The sequence below is a fragment of the Piliocolobus tephrosceles genome, chromosome 5, assembly GCF_002776525.5.
Source record: "Piliocolobus tephrosceles isolate RC106 chromosome 5, ASM277652v3, whole genome shotgun sequence".
Lineage (NCBI taxonomy): Eukaryota > Metazoa > Chordata > Mammalia > Primates > Cercopithecidae > Piliocolobus > Piliocolobus tephrosceles.
The window spans coordinates 132,023,398-132,043,039 of NC_045438.1; the positions used below are offsets into that span (position 1 = coordinate 132,023,398).

The following is a 19,642-nucleotide window of genomic DNA, read 5'->3' on the forward strand; positions in this document are numbered from 1 at the left end:
CCCTCATTGGCTCCCTCATTAACCCATCTCTAGGACTGCTTGCCGCTTCCCCAGGCCGACCTGGCCAGGTCAAGGGAGTGGGAGGGGAGGCTCAGGGTTGGGGAAGCCCAGGAACACGGCGCTCTGAGCCAGTGGTCTCCCTGTAAGAAGGGATAGGGGTGACTCACCAAAGCAGACCTATGACCCATTCCCCCCACCACCCTCCCTCTCTCCTCCGGGCCACGGTTTGGTTTCCCTTGCTTTTTATCTGAGTGCCCTCCCTCTCCCTACCCCCGTACCCCCTTTTCTGTATTCCTCTGTCTCTCCATGTTCACTCTCCCATTTCTTTTCTGCCCACCCTTTCCTGTCCCTGCCCCTGATTTCTCCTTCCTTTTAACCGGGTCCCAATTGGGTCCAACCTTCCCCTGCCCCCTATGCTGTCTCCCAGGCTGCCAAGCTCCCCATGTCCATCATTATCGTCGGCGTGGGCCAGGCAGAGTTCGACGGTGAGTCCAGCTGCTGCCCTCCCCTCCTTTCCTTCCCTAGCCACGTACCCCTGCCCCCACCCCAGATGTTTCCCCAGAGGCTGAGGGCCCCTGGGAATGATCCCTCCCGAAAGAGTAAGAGCTCCCGCCTGGGCGTGTGTGTCTGGGTGAGTGTGCAGGGTGTGGGGTGCGTTTGTTTGCGCAGGGAGGGGTGTGTCAGATCTGGGTGTGCACCCACACCCACATCCCAAGGCTGTGGGGAGGAGGCCCCAAGTCACTTCTTTCTCCTCCAGCCCTGGGAGTCTGGGGAGGGTGGGGAGCCAAAGCACTGGGCTCGAAGTCAGAGGCTCACCTGATCGGGCTCCTCCTGGCCCCGGCCTCAGTTTCCTCATCTCTAACACGGGGCGTGGGCCAATGGTCTCAGCCCCAGATTGGCCTGGGATGGAAGGACAAGTCCGCTCTCCTGCCAGGCCCAGGGGTCCACCATTAATCTCACCCCCCCATGACACTGCTCCCCTCACAGCCATGGTGGAGCTGGATGGTGACGACGTGCGGATCTCCTCCCGGGGGAAGCTGGCTGAACGCGACATTGTCCAGGTGAAGCCCAGACTTTGCCTGTCCCACGGGAAATTCAAGAGCCCCTCTAGCCAGGTGGACCTCACACCCCCTTTGGGGGCCTCCCTGAGGAAGGGCCTGGGAGGGAGGCACCGAGAGCCCCAAAGTGCCCCAGTCGTCACCGAAGGGAGTAGGAGTCACTCCTCAGCCATGCTGTGCTCTGGGCTGGGCCCCTCTCTGTCACGCCTGGGACACACTCCTAACATTGTGGGTGCCCAGCCAGAGGCCAGAACCCTCTGCCAGCCCTTCCTCAGCCCCCAGGCCTCTGTGGTCAGCCTCGTTCTGTTTTTTTCTGCCCCTTGAAGGCCGAGGCAGTGTCTTTAGCGTTGCTGCAGCCTTCTCCAAGAATGGGCATTGCTTGGTTAACTGAATCAATGTAAGCATCTCCATGAAGGATGCAAATATAATGAGCAGAAAGATCTTTGTCCTCAGGGAATTTCCATGCAGTCAGGCGGAAGAATGCACCCTCCGCAAGCACTTCCCCCACTCATCCCCTGCAGAGGAGGCCCTAGTGCTTAGGAGATGCGGAAGACAAAGCTGACATCCTGCATACCCCCTTGTCTTAAAAATTGGGGCCCAGTATCCCAGGGGTGGAGACCAAACACAGGGGGCTGGAAATCAGAGCAAGGACAACCTGGGAGGTGGGACCAGCCCATGCCAAGGCCTGGAGGCAGGAGTGAACCGGAGGAGGCGCTAGGATGGAGGGCACCCTCTGGGAAGAAGCCAGATGGGCCTGGCATTAGGCATTGGCCAGATTAGCCCCAGAGAGAAAAGGAATCAAGAGAGGCCACAGAGAGAGAGAGGGCTCTGCTGGACAGGTCGGGGGAGCCCCAAGGGGGCACATGCCCCAGAAGTCAGGGAGATTCAGTTGGCATTTCGGAAGCACCTACTGAGTGTTGTGCTTAGTGCCGAGGTGGAGAAATCTTGTTCCATGGTGTGTCCTGGTGTGGAATAGGGCTCAGTATTTGTCGAGTGAATGAAAGAATAGTGACTATGACTATAGTTACTTACTGCCCAAACCCAGGGAGCTGGGGGATACAGTCCCTCAGGTAATTCACAAAGATGGGGGGATTGAGTCAAGTGAGCAGAGGCTGGGAGGGGCGTGGGGATGCAACCCCAGGCCTGGAGATTCTGGGGACCAGGGTCCCACAGGAGGCACTGCCTGACCCTGCCCTCCCGTTTGCCAGTTTGTACCCTTCCGGGACTACGTGGACCGCACAGGCAACCACGTGCTGAGCATGGCCCGCCTGGCCCGAGACGTGCTGGCAGAGATCCCTGACCAACTGGTGTCCTACATGAAGGCACAGGGCATTCGCCCACGTCCCCCACCCGCAGCACCAACCCACTCGCCCTCGCAGTCCCCAGCCCGCACGCCCCCTGCGTCCCCCCTGCACACACACATCTGAACCTGGTCTCAGCAGGCAGGTGGCTGGGGCCTGGGAGAGGCCAGGCGAACAGGAGGCCGTGGCCCCAGACTCCCCGAAGTTGGCCTGCCCGGCCTTTGGGACATCTGTGTGCCTGGGAGGCTGCCAAGGGGTGGGACTTCTGAAGACCCCCTCCTCAATTTCTTGGCCTCACTTATTGCCCAGACCCAGGGAGTTAGGGGCGCACAGGTGACAGCGGGGTACACAGGGACCTCGCCCTTCTCTTCTTCACCAGTACCTGGCTCTAGCCCAGTCAGGAAGGTGTAAACAATAGGGGTGATTGGGGTCCCTGTCGCCCGCCCCCGGCAATCCTATTTGCTTCCCTGTCATCCTGAAGCCTGGGCTCAGCCTCCTTCAGCCCCCCATCTCCGTCCCATCCACCCATGGTGTCTACTGTCACTGACCCCTGCCCTGTGGTCTATCCCATGCCCAATTTCCAGTGAACCCCATGAAGCTGATGGGTTTGCAGAAAGGCCTGAACATGTGCCCCCTCCCAGGGACACTGGATGGATTGGGAGCCCCGGGGAACCACGGGGTGCGGTAATCATGGGCCGTCAGCCATGTGATGGGCCTGAAGCGGAGGCTGCTCAGCACAGGGCCCTTTCTGGTGCCTCTTGAGCTCAGTATGATGCAAGTTCTAGACACACAGCCTGTGGAGGCCTCTCCCTGGTGTGGGCCCACAGGCACTTCCACGGTTGACTCCTGGCTTCAGGAATCCCCTCCTCCCTCCAGAGGCTTCCCAGGGCCCTCGGTGCCCACGCCTCTGCCCACCTGGAGGCCTGAGTAAGGAGTGGCTCAGCCCCATGCTCCCACACTGCCCTTGCTCTTTGCCCTGTATCCCACGAGGCTAGGAGACAGGAGCCCTGGGTTTGAGCCCTGCCTCCCCCCACTGCCTAATGTGGGAACCCAAGCAAGGCCCTTCTACCTTTTGGGCCTCAATTTCCATGTCTGTATGACAAGAGGGTTGACCAGATGGCTCCAGGTTTTCCTTTAGATCTGACATCCTGAGGGTCATTCATCCCATGCCCAGCTCCCCCACATCCTACTCCTAACTGATGTGACCCTACCCAAGGCCGCCTTGGCTTTTGTGTCACCCTGTTCCATCCCATCACCCCAAACACACCCTAGTCCTTCAGCCTTGGGCTCTGGCATCTGAGCCTCAGCGCCTGCCCCTGCTGTGGGAAAGGTGGGGCACAAGGGGATCTCCCTCCTGGGCACACCCAGCCGCCTTTGCCCACTCGGGGAGCAGGTCATGCATGCCAGTCCCTGTTGCCGCATGGAGCTCCTCAGCCCACTGACCTCTCCGTGCCTGGTGCAGGCCAGGCCCCCGTCTTCTGCCTGCCTCTGCTTCCCCATCATGCATGGTGGTGGTGTTTCTACGGTGTCTGGTTCTGTGCCCGTCTCTGAGACAGTCTCTGTGTGGAATTTGCCTTAAACTGAAGTAAATTTGGTTCTTTTAGTAAAGCATGATGTTTTTCTTTCTTCTCTGAAAAATAGCACTGACATTGCTGTTTGACAGGGTCCACGTTCTCCTCTGTGGCTTCCTTCAATTGTTTGGGTCAGTAAGATTTACAAGCAAAGGCCACGTGCCACGCTCTGTGCTAGGCATTGAGGATGCAGCCATGAACAAAGCACAGCCCTGTCCCCGCACAGAGCTTACAACACACACACAGATAGTATGGGAGAGACACAGCAAACACATCAACAAATAGGCTAGTAACATCATTTCAGGTGGTAGCAAGAGTTCTAAAGACACATGATGGAGAAGGAGGGTGATGTGTTCCATGAGGTGGTTGGAAGGGCCTCTCAAGAGGAGGTCATGGTTGAGGTGAACCCCCAGGAAGTGAGACAGGGAGCCACGCTGATATCTGGGGGAAAGGGGCTCTAAGTAGAGGGACCAGCAGGTGCAAAGGCCCTGTGGTAGGAGCATCCTTGGTGCGTTTGCAGGAGAGCGAGGCCGGTGTGGCTGGAGCTGAGTGCAGGAAGGGAAAGTGCTAGAGATGGGGTTGGAGAGGTGAAGAAGCCAGAATGAGTGGGCTGTGTAGGCCACGATGAGGCCTTTGGCATTTACTGAGTGAAATGGGAAGCCATTGAGGAGGTGAGAGAAGTGAGTAACATCATCAGAATTTCCTCTAAAATAAATGGATTGCTTTATTGCATTTGATCACTCATTCGCTCATCTCTCAACAAGTATTTACCAAACATGGGTGCCAGGCCCCACTCAGGCATCGGAGACCACGCTGGAGACGCACACACAGAATTGCGCCCTCAGGGGTGCCCTGCTCTCGGGCAGTGAGCGAGGAAATCCTACAACCATGGTGTACTGATGCCAAGCCATCAGGGGCTGGGTAATCTGTGGGCACCAGAGTCCCTGTGCCATGAGGAGTCTGGCATCCCCTGTGCGATGGGGTCATCACCACCACCCCCGCCCTTGTAGGGTCATCGTGTGGCCAGAGTGACGAGTACATAAGGTTGCACGTGACATACGTGACATGCACCCAGGACCCACTGCATTCTAGGTGCCCAAGAAACACTGTTTTCCTCTTGTTCCTCTTCACATGTAAATCCCTGTGGCCATGAGGGACCAGGGATCATAGCAAAAGGGGATTTCTCCCTTCTCTGGGCAGGTCTGTTCCCAGATTAGCCCTCCAGGCAGCCATCCCCACCCTGAGCATCACAAGAAATTTGGAACTAATTATACCAAAGTTTGGGACTTGTTTACTTCTTATGATTTGATAGTAAATGGGTGCTGATTCACGGTTGTCCCTATAATTACATGCCCCTGTGACTTAGATTCTGATACGCTTTGAGTGGGAACGGGGTGGGGTCACAGCTTGGAAGGAGGGAAGTTCCCATAACCAGCAGCTCATGTCACCTCACCACAGGGGCCATGGGAAAGTGTCAGGAGAGGGTGCTTGCCTGGCAGAGGGACTGAGGTGCAGAGCCACTACTGGGGGCGGGACAGGATGCCAAGAGCATCTTTGCTGTGCCCGACACCGTAGCATCTCGTGGATTCTTTCCCAAGGTGTGGTCCACAGAACACTGGCTCCCTGGCGTGGAGCTTGGGAACCTGCCTGCTGTGCTTCCCTCCCGAGAGTCTCAGGGGCCTTTTGGGTATTCAAGCCTCTGTTAAGTCCTACAGCAAAGGGACCAGTTTGATCTGGTTCAACCCAACGTTTCTCAAGCTTTGTATCACAGAGTCAGTGTGTGTGTGTGTGTGTGTGTGTGTGTGGTGTGTGTGTGTGTGTTTCGCTGGTAACACCGTCACCAAGCAGAACGTGCTGTCTTGGAAATTTCAGTAGAGACAATCTCCCAGGTTTCCAGGCCAACACAGAAGGCTGAGGCCTGCCCTGAGCAGGCCAGAGGGAGGGCACCGAGGGTGGGAAAGATGGGGACCTCAAATTGGGCTCTGGAGAGAAGAAAAGGGCTCTGAAAGGGATCCCTGCCCCAGGTGCTTCAGGAAGAGAAGCCACTGGGAATAAAGGAGGGCTTCAGACATTCACATCCCAGACTCATGGCTGCATGGTTGACTGGATTTTTGTCCCCCTATTGGACTGAGGGGTGTGTGGAACAGAGCTGGAGGAGTGGGCAGAGAGAAGAAAGGCTGTCCCGCCTCTGAGCTCACCGCCCAGGCTGTGGCTGGTCCTCTGCTCCCCCTACTTAATCTCCTGGCCTTCAGGATTAAGGACCATAGGCTGTTACCCCCCAGATCATTCTCCACCCACTTCTCTGCCTTTGGAAGCCCCTCTGTCTTCCTCTTGTCCACTCACCTCAAATGCCCCTGAATTAATACAAATAAAATAGTAATAGTAGCAATGACCAGCACACATATGCACTTACTAAGCATCTTTCTAAGCACTTTACATGTGTTTAGCAAATTCATCTTCATAACAACCCTGTGAAGAAGGTATGTACTATCGTCATCCCATTTTCCAGATGAGAACACTGAGACACAGAGGCTCAAGATCACACAATTAGGGAGCAGTGGAGCCTACAGGTATCTGAGCCTGAAGGTGGAGTGGGAGGATCCACCTGGTTACCTAGAGATGTGAGCTCTCACTGAGCCATTTAGTTGCCTTGTGACCTTGGTTGGGCCCTCTGCCCTCTGGGTCTCAGTCTCTCCACTGGTAAAATAGAGGGGGTGGGCTGTCAGGTCCCTAAGGGTCTTCCCATCTCCCTTGAGTCTCAGCCCATCCGTCAGCCTATACTCTTAGACCCCTGCCAGGTCCCACAGGCCTCCTGGGGTCCTGTCATGGCCAGGCTGGACAGTGACCATCACTGTGGCTGCCACTCCCACATCTCTGGGATGCCTGGCCGTCATCGGCCTGCAGAAGAGGTCCCTGAGTCCTGCCCAGAAGGGGCGGGAGAGGTAGAAGCAGAGGATAGGGCTGACAGCGCAATTGGAGTAGGCCAGGATGGTGCAGAGGCTGGAGGCCACAAAAGCAGCCGGTGTGGCAGGCAGGTGGCCCATGGCTGTGTTCTCTTGATGCTCCTGGATGCTCTCTCCCATGGGACCTCGGGGCTGTGTCCACAGGAGCCAGTCCACGTGGCTGAAAGAGCAGCCCAGCCCCAGCATGCATGGCAGGAAGGCCAGGGCTCCCAGCAGGCTGAAGTAGCAGGAGGTCCCAGCAGGGTTCAGGAGCAAGAGGCAGGCCTGGGTCTCGGGAGCCCCCACTGTCTTCTCCTCCACTGCCACCCTCTGAAACAGCCAGTTGGGCAGGGATGCTGTAAGGCCCAGGGCCCACATGGCCCCACAGAGCAGCAGGCAGCTGCCCCAGACGGCTGGGAAGTCCAGGTCAGGCAGGGCCACAGCCACGTGGTGCAGGAGAGCCACGGCCACCATGCTATAGAAGATGCAGAACATGGTGGCTGTGTTGATGGCCTGGCTAATGGTGCAGATGGCAGGGCCCAGCCACCAGTCGTGCTGCAGGAAGCTCAGCAGCAGCACAGGCACCATGCAGGCCACGAGGAGCAGATCAGATAGCGTGATGTTCATCATGAGGTTGCGGGTCAGGGTGTGGAGCGGGTGGGGGGCGCCCGGGCCCCGGCCCACCACCAGCAGCATGAGCCCATTAGCCTACAGCCCCACCAGAAGGACAAGGCCACAGACCCCGGCAAAGATGAGTCGGAGCAGTCACTCAGGTGTGGCCGTGAGCTGCGTGTCGAATGTGGCATTGGGCTCCATTCTCCTGTTTCAGTCACACAAGGACAAAGTAGAAACCAGTCAGCCCCAAAGGCCGCCTTCTCCGTTCCTGCTGAGCCTTCCTTTCCTCCTTTTCTCACAGACCCCTACATGTAGTGGGCCCAGATACATGCCTGTCCTTGGCACACATTAGCCCCTGCAGACCTCATGACCACCCCAGGGGATGGACTCCATCAGTGCCCTGGGTTCAAATCCTGCCTCTGCTACTTGCTAGCTCCAGTACCCTGGGAGTTATTGATTTATTTATTTAGAAACAGAGTCTCACTCTATCACCCAGGCTGGAGCGAGATCTTGACTCACTGAAAACTCTGCCTCCTGGGCTCAAGTGATTCTCATGCCTCGGCCTCCTAAGGTGCTGGGATTACAGGCCTAAGCCTCTCCACCTGGCCCCTGGGAGAGTTACTTAATGTTTCTCTACCTCGGTTTCCTCAGCTGTAAGAAAGCAAGGAAATAAAAGAAACAAAACAGATGTCGATAGTAACTGTCGTAAGTGATAAGAGTAGGATAATTTTCATTTTCTTCTTTAAAATTTACTTCTAAAATTTCTGCAGGGAGTACACATTGCTTTCATAATCTGATAAATATATATGTGCATACATACACACACACGTATCTATTTTTTGACAAAACCCTGCCCTGTGAAACAAGCAGGTTTAATGTGGGGTTCAAATGGGAAAGTGGATCTGAAAGGGCTTTGAGAAGGTGGTTCCCAAGCATCTCTGCACATTGGGACCTGGGGAGTTTCACAAATACAGAAGCCTGGGTCCCACCCCCAGAGACATGACATAGTTGGTCTGGTCTTTGGCATTTTTGAAAGATCCCAAATAATTTGAAGGGCAGACCAGCTTGGGAATCACTCCCCTCTAGGTTATGCTGTGCAGGCCCCTGGCAGGATGGGGGAGTCTGCGCCCAGCAGTCAGACCTTTCTCCTCACCCCCACTGTGTCCCACATGTCAAGGGCAGGGGGAGCCCCCGACTGGGAGGACTCTGGCTAGAAGATGGGATGTAGACATACTCGAGTCAGCCCAGTGGCTGACGTCACCACTGGCCGCCCTGCAGGCCAGGCCAGGGCCCGGGAGCTTTAGCTGGAGACAGGCTTGCCTGCTAACTCAGTACATATTTCCTGGGCATTTGCTCTGGACCAGGTTCCGGGAATCCAGCAGCAAACAAGACACAGCAGTGGAGTCCTCATTGGAGTTGCCCTCCCCTTTTCTCCCACACTGGGGTGGGGACTGGAGACACCCTTCTCCTGCAGGCTCAAAGCCAGGTTTGAAGGAGTCTCTGAGTCCCTCCTGCAGAGCCCCAGCCTGGGGGACTTAGCTTGATCTCTGGAGCCCCAGGGCAGCAACGTGCCTGAGGGCAACTGAGGAAAGACTGGAGAGGGGGCCTCTGTGAATTCTGATGTCGACCACCCTCCCAGGTCCCACTGGCTCCCGGGACTGCAGGAGGACGGGAAATAAAGGACTTGTCCTGGATGAAGGCTGTCCTCCAGCCACTTTCCTGGCATTTGTCACTGCCTTTTTGTCACTTTTTCCTGGTCCACACCCACCAATGGCATGGACTATCACTGGAGAGGAATTGGCAGGGAGCAATACGAGGTTTCAGGGACCTGGCCCCTGCTTCCCGGAAGCATCTTCCTGTAAGCAGTTGCATAACTTCAGGGCTAAGTCTGTGGGTATTGGCGTTTGGGTTTAACACCGTTTCCAGCACTTACTTGCTACATGACTATGGAGAAGTTACTCAGCCTCCCTATGCAGTACTCTCCTCTTCTGTAAGATTGGGGAATACGCCTGATGGTGTGAGGGCTAAATGAAGTAACAAGAGCTAAGTGCTCAGAACAGTGCCTGGCATGCGGTAGGCACTGGGTAAAGGAGGGATGTCATTCTGCCCCTGCTCCCCCTCAGTTCCAAAAAGCCCTCTTCTCTTAAAGCTCCTGCTCAGCCTTCATTCTCTCCCCTTGCCCTCCCTTCTCACTCAGCAGCCTGAGTCCCATCAGCCCAGTTCCACCCTCCTTTTCTTAATCAGACTCTGGCTAAGCCTAAGCCAGAGCCCCCTTGGCTGACATGCCCCAAGAACTCACCATTTGCCTGGAAGTTCACTCTGAAGTCTACCTCAAGTTTCTCCTGCTGCTGTCTTTGCCTGCTTTGTGCTACTCTGAGGTTTCTGGGTCCTGTTCTCCGGCTTGTGAGCCCTTTGACAGTAGGAAAGGCTGGTGGTCCTTGCATAGTTGTGCACTGCCCAGCAGGTGGATCCGGCCCAAGAAAGCCAAAACAGGGTTCTGGGCAGTGTGGAGTTTCTCCCAGAACTCCACCTCCTGGGAATCTGAGTTGCCTGAGGCCAGAGCAGAGCTGAAATGAAACAAGGAGGCCTGGGGGCCACTCCTGTACCAGGCCCCCAAACGACAGGGGCTATGTCTGCTCTACTGACTCTCCCAGGAATCACACCCTGACTATCTGCCTCATTAACTCCCTGGCCCACAGGACAGAGAGGTTGGTGCCTGCCAGGTCCCTGGGCCCCAGAGAAAGAGCCATTAGCAACTACAGGACCTGTCTCCCATCCTCACCCAGGGCCAGCATCACTCACTCCAGCCCACACCCCTCTCTTTCTCTCTGAGCACACCACAGTCTAGAAACTGCTCAGTTCAGGTGCAGGCTTGTGGGCTGCGGGAGGGGACCTGGGATGGGAGAAGACATTGGGGTAAAAAAGGATCAGCGAAGCGCCCAGTAAAAGAATCAGCTAGAGGGCCGGGCACGGTGGCTCACGCCTGTAATTCCAGCACTTTGGGAGGCTGAGGTGTGCAGATCATGAGGTCAGGAGATCGAGACCATCCTGGCCAACATGGTGAAACCCTGTCTCTATTAAAAACACAAAAAATTTGCTGGGTGTGGTGGCAAGCACCTGTAGTCACAGCTACTCGGGAGGCTGAGGCAGAAGAAGGGCGTGAACCCAGGAGGCGGAGGTTGCAGTGAGCCAAGATTGCACCACTGTACTCCAGCCTGGCGACAGTGTGAGACTCTGTCTCAAAAAAAAAAAAAAAAAGAAAAAAGAAAAAAAGAATCAGCGGGACCATGGGAATCATCCACATGGAGTCTGGAGGTTGAATGGGGTCCGTTAAGGGAATCTAATCCAACTTTGGTGGATTCAGATGCTGGGATCTTCTCTACCTCACCTTTTGCCAAGTATTACCTGGCTTCTGCTTGTGTGCCTCTAGTGATGGAAGGCTCACTGCTGCTGAGATGTTCCTTTCAGAACTGAGAAGAGGGGTTGGGGCCAGGGTCTAAGACTATGTGATTCAACAGCCCTCTGTTGCTCCCTCTTTCTCCTTCATTCTCTCTCTAACTCTGTTCCTTGAACTGTCTTTGCTTGTCCCTCTATGGGGTTTCCATTGATTCAGCCAGGAAATTCCCCAGTACCTGAAGGATTACAAAATACCAAACTCAGGCTAGGGGCGGTGGCCCACGCCTGTCATCCCAGCACATTGGGAGGATCGCTTGAGCCCAGGAATTTGAGACCGGCCTAAGCAACATAGCAAGACCTTGTCTTTGCAAATAACTAAAAAATTAGCAAGGTGTGGTGGCACATGCCTGTGGTTCCAGCTACTTGGGAGGCTGAGGTAGGGGAATCGCTTGAGCCCAGACAGTTGAGGCTGCAGAGAGTGGCAATCACGCCAATGCGCTCCAGCCTCGGCAACAGAGAGAGACCCTGTCTCAAAAAACAATCAAACAAACTCAGTGCCTGGCACATGTTGTATATTCAATTTGTGATGATGGTAAGATGTGACAGACATACAAACACAGACCATGGCAGTCTCTCTAAGACTCTAAAGCAAGCTCTCCGAGGGCACCGGAAACCCCAGCCCTGGCCAATAAGGTGTAGCCGCCATTCAGAAGGTGAATATTATGGAATTCTGGAAACTTCTGCAAAAGCTACAAAGAAGAGTGTGTGAATGATTCTGAATCTAGGCTCCCCAGCTGTTTGGACCCCCAGCCACACCCTAGCTGCCCCTCAAATATATCCAGAGACTGACAGCTCATGCCAAAGCCCTGTGCTTGGGGACACCATGGCATTGGAGCAGGGGATGGGACCCTCAAATGTGACCTCTGTGAGGTGTGTTTCGTATCATGGGGAAAGGGAGTGAGGTCGGGGCTCTGCAAGACAGGAGGGCATCAGGGCATATCAGAGGCCTTCGAATCATTACTCTTCCCAGGAACCGAAGAAAGCCCATGCTTGCAAATAGAAATAGCGAGGGAGACCAGGCCAACAGCGCCCTGCCAGGCAGAGCACAGAGGGACCGCTCTAACACTGAGCAAGGTGATTAACAGGTTACACCAGTTAGGAGCCAGCAGCACCCAAGGGAGCTCCTTGGAAAGTTTCTGTCCTCCTCCTCATCTCTTTTTTTCTGATTATGTAATGAATATCGTTATTGTTGAAAATCTGAACATACAAATATGTGTAAAATCGAAAGTAACACCCCCACACACACATTCTCGCTACAATTTTATCACCCACAGATGTGTGGCCAATATTTTGGTGTATTTTCCTTAAGTTGTTTTTCTGGACTTTTTCTTTCTTTGCAGAGTTTTACCGTACTCCTGCCCCGCAAGCCTTGTTCACTCAACAAAGCCCTCCTTTGGAGTTTGAAAGGCAGAGGTGATGCAGCCCTGCTTTGGGATCCGAGTCCTGATTTGAGAAGGGTTTTCCTGAACCTCCAAGCTGGTCCTCTGTTTCGTTGCTGTCCAGGAACGAAGAACAGGAGCTGAGGAACAGGAAACCATGCGGGTGTCCATCCTACCCGGGACAGGACAAGTGGTCAGGAGCAACAACCGAATTTCCTACCCGGGACAGGACAAGTGGTCAGGAGCAACAGCCGAATTTCTTGGGCTGCCTCTTGGGGGTCACCTCCACCAGCGAGCCCTTCAGGCCTTCTTCTTGCATCCTGAGTGACCTATGTGACAATGCCGAGCATCAGTCTTCTCTCTCACCTCCTAGGGGCAGCATGGATGGGCCCATGGGTGCAGCTGGGGGCTGGGAGGCTGCACCCGCAACCCCCACACCAGCTCTGCCTCTGCCCTGCATTCCACATGAGACCAGAAGAATTGAGTCACTGAGACTTTGACCTTCTCTTTCTGGCCTACTATGTGCCAGGCACTGTGCAGGACTCTGACTACGACAGAGAAGCCACTATTTCCTCCCTTGAGTAGTGAGACAGACAGACAGGACAAGGGGTGACTGCAGCCCAGGAATGATGGGGAGGCACACAGGGACTTCACACCAGGTCCTGGAGGGATCTGGGGAGGAAGGAGATGGTGACCGAACTGAACACTGAGCCATGGACAAGGTTTGCCAGCAAAAAGGATGGGGGAGGTGCATCCCGGGCAGAGGGCTATGGCACAGTGCCAAGAGAGAGCTTGGGGACTGGGGAAGCAAAAGAAGGCCCTCCCTTTCTTCATGATGTATTTACTGCGTGCCAGACAGTGCCCATCTGATCTAGCTCCCCTCATGATTGTATTCGTTTATGGAGCACCTGGGTCCCAGGCATGGGGAGAGGGACTGAACAGAACAGACATGGCCCTGCCTTCCTGGACAACAAGAAAACAGATAAATGCACGTACCATTAATATGTGTCATGTCAAGAAGGGCCATGAAGGACACAAACAGGGGTTGGGATCCAAAATAGTGGTGGGAGGTGGATGATCAGGGAAGGAGTCTCTGAGTGGCTGGAACTTAGTGAGTGTGTGTGTGTGAATGTGAGTGTATGTGTGAGAGAATGTGAGTCTGTGTGGGTGTGAGTGAACGTGTGTGTGTGTGTGCAGGGGTACGGGAGATGGCACTAGAGATGCTGCAGGCCATTGCAAAGCATTCGAATTTTATTTTAAATCCATGGAAGCTACTAGAAGTTTGGGAGCAGAAGAAAGACACTCCTTTTCTCAGCCCTCTTTGCAAATGAAAAAACTGAGGCTCGGAGAGCCTAAGTGCCTGTGGGGAGTGATTCAGCGAAAGAGAATGGCAGAGCTGGAGTCAGGAGACTCTCAGTGCAGGGCTGTCTCTCCCCGCTCAGACTGGTGAGCCAAGGTCTTTAACTAGGTGCTTCCCTGACCCATTTCCTCAGAATGGGCCTTTCAGTCCCAGCTGGGAGTCAAGAGGGGGGCTGGAACTGTCCCAGAGGATTCGGTGGGGCGGTAGGGGGTGGGGGTGGGGCGCGGAAGCGGCAGCGGGGAGCGGGTGGGCAGCACTTACCTGGCCAGGTTTACCACAGGCTCCAGGATGTTGCGACCCAAGGCGGCACTGCACTCCCCAAAAGAGACCCCCAGTTCCTGCAGGCCAGACAGGGAGGAGCACATGTGCCTTGGGAGAGACAACTGCAAGGCCAGGCCATACCCCGCCACTGAAGTCCTGGCCATCAGAGTCCCAATGCATCCCTAAGCCGACCTCAGTGGCGAGCAAGACAGCCCGGTCTCAGCAGTCTCAGCGCGGGCCACCGTCCCTGGCTGAAGCCCTCTGCCCACTGTCCCTTCACCCCGGCTGGCCAAGGTGTCAACGAATGCACTGAAACGACATTTCACAGCCTTCGGAGTAGCGTGGGAAGCCGCATCTCAACTTGGAGAAAGGTCTCTGGAGACACTTTATAAATGTTAGTTATGTTTTTTAATTTCAAAAATATTTCATTGGGAGAATATTGGAAGATACAGTATAAGAAAGTACACGCTCAATATCTAAACCACTGCTGTTAGCGTTTCGGTAGATATTGCCGTTCTGTTTTATATAACCCTTTTATGGGGCGGGGGCTAAATGTCCTGTACAGTTAGGTTAAACCAGATGAAATTGCTATTTTTGGCATGCCCCCAGTCAAATATCAGCAATTTCATATGTTTCAACCTAACCTATATCTAGATTTGCAGCTGCTTGTATGATTTTCTATTATATTGTAAGCATTTCCCCCAAACCCGTAAATATTTTTCCAAGACAGGATTCTTAATGGCAAATACCTCTCATATGAACATCCACAATTTAACCACCAACTGCTGCCAAATGTTTGTTCTTATAAATAATATTTGAAAACCCTCATATAAACATGTGCGATGGTATGTTATACATGGGTATCCATTAGGTGTTCCTTTAGGGATTATTACTTCTGAGTCTTCCCTTAGGATAAATTGCTAGAGGATAAATTACTATGTCAAAGGGCTGAGTTACTACTTTTAAGAAAAAGGCCGAGCACAGTGGCTCATGCCTGTAATCCCAGCACTTTGGGAGGCTGAGGCAGGAAGATCACTTGAGGTCAGGAGTTCCAGATCAGCCCGGCCAACATGGCGAAACCCCGTCTCTACTAAAAATTAGCTGGGCTTGGGGGCGCGCGTCTGTAGTCCCAGCTACTAAGGAGGGTGAGGTGGGAGAATCGCTTGAACCTGGGAGTCGGAGGTTGCAGTGAGCCGAGATCATGCCACTGCACTCCAGCCTGGGCGACAGAGCAAGATTCCAGCTCAAAAAAAAAAAAAAAAAAGAAAGAAAGAAAAAGAAAAAGAAAAAGAAAAAAATTCCTTTCAGGCAGGAGCCACAATGATGACCTCACGACTTATGGGAAGTGGGAAGAGAAACAGGAAGAAAATACGGTATGAAAATGCCAAGAGGGGTTGCGTGAGAGGTGGGGCGAGGAGTGATTTTTCCCTCTATTTTTATTCTCTCCAGATTTTCTGGAATGTGGTTAAATGCTATTCATGAATAAATAGTATTCACTGTCTGGCAGTGGAGCTTTTGATGTGATCATCCCAAGGGAGAATTTGAGTCTTAAAATAGAAGAACTTAGAAGGCAGCACGTTAATTAGAGACCAGAGATAAAATTAAAATTTGATTGGGAATTTTAAGCAAAGCTTTTAAAACCTTTTTACTCTGAAGCTATTTCTTATGTAGGTGGGGGCATGGTGTGGGAATGTGCTAATTCAACAATGAGGTTCGGTATCACCCCCGCCACTCCAGCCTCGGGTTTGGGCTTAACGCACATCTCCAGAGGCTGGGGCTGTGTGGGAGGCAGAGGCAGCCAGGCTGCTGTGCACTCTGAGCAGGTCTTTGGTTGGGGCAGGGGCAGAAATGGGCCATGGGTTCTTCTCGGCTGCCCAGGTCAAGTGATGCCTATCCACTACCCGCCAGGGAGGTGTCTGCCCAGTTCACACACGGAGACGGGCTGATGCCCAACTGCTTACCCGGGCCAGTTGCTGCCCAGCTTCTGTGGACACTTGCCGTTCTTCCTCACAGTCCATCTTGTTTCCCAGGAGAAGGATGACCACCCCATCCGACCCTGCGTCCTGCACACAGAACATGTTATCTCAGCCACACCCACTGTGTGCCAGGCCCCTGGCACATTTGCCCTCCTAGAAGCTGAAGTGTGTCCCCCATGTTCCCACTCTCAGGCCACATCCACTCCATATCCTTCTCACCTGGACCCTTTCCCCCATCCTTCCTTTCTGCTGATAAACGTCTCACCTATTTTCCAAGGCCAACCTTAAGAACACCTCCCCCAGGAAGCCTTCCTGGATTGTTCCTGCCCATGCCCTCTCTTCCTGCCTGTGTTGAACAGTCCAGCACTTGATTATACATTTTCCCAATTGTTTCATGAATAATAATAATAATAGTTTCTGATTAATGAGTGATTGTTATACACCAGGTGCTATGCTGAAATCAATTATATCAGTTAATCCTCACAGCTCCCCTATGAGAGAAGTCAGGAAATTGAAGTTCAGAGAGCTCAATTCACTTGTCCAAAGTCACAGAGTTGGGGTGGGTGGGATTCAAATCTAGGTCCTGTCAGACCCCAGTGCTCAGCTCCCCTCTTCACACATTACCTTATCCTGCTTCTTTTGCTAAACTAGAAACTTCCAGAGAGAAGACAACATGGCTAACTTCACACCCCTCTGCTGTGCTAGTACACACTGCAGAATTTCAATATCTATGCTTTGAGGAAGTATGCAGGGGAAAAACTAGAGATGTGTGAACAGAGGAATTATCACGTGGAATGGCACTAGAACTACATTAGCCTCAAGTGTAAGAAGAAGACATTATAAACAGAGCTGCCATATGTAGGAAGAGGATGTTCACAGGATACAGGAAGTAGTTGGGTTTGAAGGCTACACTATGTAGTTGTGGTTTCTTTGTACTACTGCATTCCCAGCTCATCCAACCACATGCCCTCAGTGGGTGGTGTCACCCATATGTCTGTCATGTCATTTGTAATCCTGGGAGAAAAGAGGGAGTGGCAGGATATAAGGTCCCTCTTGACTGGAGGGACTGGGGCCAACCCCAGCAGCCATCTGCTCACCTGGAGACAGTCTAGCCAGTAGCGCACGTGGCCAAAGCTCTCCTGGGAAGTGATGTCGTACATGAGCACTACCCCATCAGCCTTGCGGAGCAGCTGCCGCGTCATGCTGTGGTACCTGCCCAGAGAGTCTGCATGAGGCCACACCGGGCATCCCGACCCCAGGTCCTGGCCTCTGCAAAGTGGGAGAAGTAACCTATCCTACTTCTAATTGCTTCCCACAGAGCATGTCCGTATGCTTTCCTTCGTACGGCGTAGTTATTGTTGACGAGGGAACAGTTCTCATGGCCCAAATTTCAAAAGGTCTCAAGGAGAACTCAGTGAAAAGTCTCCTTCCTCCTGCCCCATCCTAGAGCCACCTAGTCCCCTCCCCAGAGGCAACCAGGGTTATCAGTTTCTTAAATATTTTTCCAGAGGTATTTTATATATATACATATATATACACCCGTACACGTACATCTTTCCGCCTCTATTTTATACAAATACAGTGTAAAACATTCATCATACTCATTAATATTCAGTGTTCTACATTTTGCTTTTTCCAGTTAACAGGATGTCTTGGAGAAATTTCCCTATCGGGCTGGGTGCAGTGGCTCACGCCTGTAATCCCAGCACTTTGGGAGGCTGAGGCAGGAGGATCATTTGTGGTCAGAAGTTCCACATCAGCCTGGCCAACATGGTGAAACCCCGTGTCTACTAAAAATATAAAAATTAGCTGGATGTGGTGGCATGTGCCTGTAGTCCCAGCTCCTCAGGTGGCTGAGGCACAAGAATCACTTAAGCCCTGGAGGCGGAGGTTGCAGTGAGCTGAGATCACGCCACCACACTCCAGCTTGGGCGACAGAACAAGACTCTGTCTCAAAAAAAAAAAAAAGAAAGAAAAAAAAAAATCCCTATTAGTACATAAAGACAGTCCTCAGTCTTTGTGTGGCTTTACAGTGTTATATTGGGTGGACTGACCCTACTTTATTTAACTGGTCCCCTATTGATGGACATTTAGGTTGTTTCCTATGTTTAATAACACAAGTGATAATACTATGAATGGTCCTGGTCCCTTTGTTATTATAGTCATCTATGAGTCTGTCTATAGAATGAATTTCTAGATGTGGAACTGCAGAATCAAATAAGATATGCCTTTTAAGTTTTGATTACTGCCTGGTGCGGTGGCTCATGCCTGGAATCCCAGCACTGCGGGAAGCCGAGGCAGGCAGATCACGACATCAGGAGTTCGAGACCAGCCTGGCCAATGTGATGAAACCCCATCTCTACTAAAAACACAAAAATTAGCCGGACGTGGTAGCGGGCACCTGTAGTCCCAGCTACTCAGGAGGCTGAAAGCAGGAGAATCGCTTGAACCCAGGAGGTGGAGGTTGTGGTGAGCCCAGATCGCGCCTCTGCACTCCAGCCTGAGCAATAGAGCGAGACGCCATCTCAAAAAGAAAAGAAAAAAAAGTTTTGATCACTACTGCCTAGGTTGAAAGCAGAAGACCAGCATTTTCAGAAGGACAGGTGATTGGGTGACTGTCCACTAATGACCATGTTGGGACAGCCCTAATGTATGCCCTGCCAGGCTGAGGGACCTCTGGCTCTGCTGCCCTCTCTCCCCTGCCTTGGGCTTGACTTATCTCTCCTTCCCTCACCTCCTGAATCCTCGGGGGGCAATTGCCTCCTGCCCATGTTATTGGGGCTGCTGTGTGCCCCTCTGCACCCCTACATTCAGCCTAGTTCCTGACACCACTGATACACATTGCCTGTTACCTCTCTTGGCCAGCCGTGTCCCAGAGCTGCAGCACAAAGCACTTGTTGTCCACCAGCAAGGTTTTGACCCGAAAATCTACTCCTAGGACACATAAAGAGGGGTGAAGCCTCCTAAGTTACCATCCAGGACTCCTAGCCAAGGCCTACCTCAGTATACACCTGTTCCCTGTACCAGCTGCAGTGCGATAGAGCCCTTGGCTGCTGGGCTTCCCTTCGGCTCTGCATTCCATCCGTCCTCGAGGACCCACTTTCTCCAGGAAGCCTTCTCAGACCTCCCTGCCACACTGGCAGTTTGTGCCAACACAAGGCACCTTGTCTACGATGTTCATTCCTTCGGCCACCCAAAATACAAGTTTCGTGATTTTATTTTTACAGTACTCCTTGTTCCATTCCCTAATTATTGCATGTACCTTCCCCTCTCAACGAGACAGCAGGGAAGACAAGCAGCCCAGAGGGGCATAAGGAATGCTGGCTTCAGGCCACTGGTACACTGGTTACAGGACCTCAGGCGAGTCATGTCACTTCTGTGAGCCTCTCTTTCCTTGTCTGCAAAGTGGCAAATTAGAAATACCTACACTGCAGAGTGGCTGGAGGATTACAATGCTGTTTTAATTAGCCGGGCATGGTGGCGCATGCCTGTAATCCTAGCTACTCGGGAGGCTGAGGCAGGAGAATCACTTGAACCCGAGAGACAGAGGTTACAGTAAGCCGAGATCGCGCCACTGCACTCCAGCCTGGGCAACAAGAGTGAAACTCCGTCTCAAATAAATAAATAAATAAATAAATAAATAAATAAATAAGGCCGGGCGCGGTGGCTCACGCCTGTAATCCCAGCACTTTGGGAGGCCGTGGCGGGCAGATCACGAGGTAA

The 19,642-nt window shown here is 53.1% G+C and overlaps 3 protein-coding genes across 20 annotated transcripts in view; 1 reads left to right on the forward strand and 2 right to left on the reverse strand.

The window, feature by feature from the left end:
• Positions 1-3,967, forward strand: part of CPNE5 (copine 5) — a 97,202-nt gene extending 93,235 nt beyond the window's left edge. For 5 of the 9 annotated variants that reach the window (XM_023212670.2, XM_031935645.1, XM_031935648.1 and 2 more), the window contains 3 exons: positions 428-485; positions 988-1,061; positions 2,267-3,967. In XM_023212670.2, coding sequence (XP_023068438.1) covers positions 428-485; positions 988-1,061; positions 2,267-2,485 — 351 coding nt within the window. In that variant the 3' untranslated portion in view covers positions 2,486-3,967. Of the gene's footprint in view, positions 1-427; positions 632-987; positions 1,383-2,266 lie in introns of those variants that run through there. The other 4 variants (XM_031935644.1, XM_031935647.1, XM_031935643.1 and 1 more) reach the window with 3 other exon arrangements.
• A 722-nt stretch (positions 3,968-4,689) lies between these two features.
• On the reverse strand, positions 4,690-10,552 carry LOC111542985 (pyroglutamylated RF-amide peptide receptor-like). The gene is given in 1 exon segment (XM_023212669.1): positions 4,690-10,552. A coding segment is annotated over 1 exon segment (975 nt). The 5' UTR covers positions 7,689-10,552; the 3' UTR covers positions 4,690-6,713.
• Positions 10,553-11,364: 812 nt separating this feature from the next.
• RAB44 (RAB44, member RAS oncogene family) overlaps positions 11,365-19,642 on the reverse strand; it is a 40,541-nt gene continuing 32,263 nt past the window's right edge. Inside the window, exons 10-15 of one of the 10 annotated variants that reach the window (XM_023212667.2) lie at positions 18,772-18,853; positions 17,017-17,131; positions 15,905-16,006; positions 13,944-14,020; positions 12,543-12,651; positions 11,367-12,438 (exon numbers count right to left, since the gene is read on the reverse strand). In XM_023212667.2, coding sequence (XP_023068435.2) covers positions 12,561-12,651; positions 13,944-14,020; positions 15,905-16,006; positions 17,017-17,131; positions 18,772-18,853 — 467 coding nt within the window. In that variant the 3' untranslated portion in view covers positions 11,367-12,438; positions 12,543-12,560. Of the gene's footprint in view, positions 12,652-13,943; positions 14,021-15,904; positions 16,007-17,016; positions 17,132-18,771; positions 18,854-19,642 lie in introns of all 10 variants that reach the window. The other 9 variants (XM_023212666.2, XM_023212664.2, XR_002731719.2 and 6 more) reach the window with 9 other exon arrangements.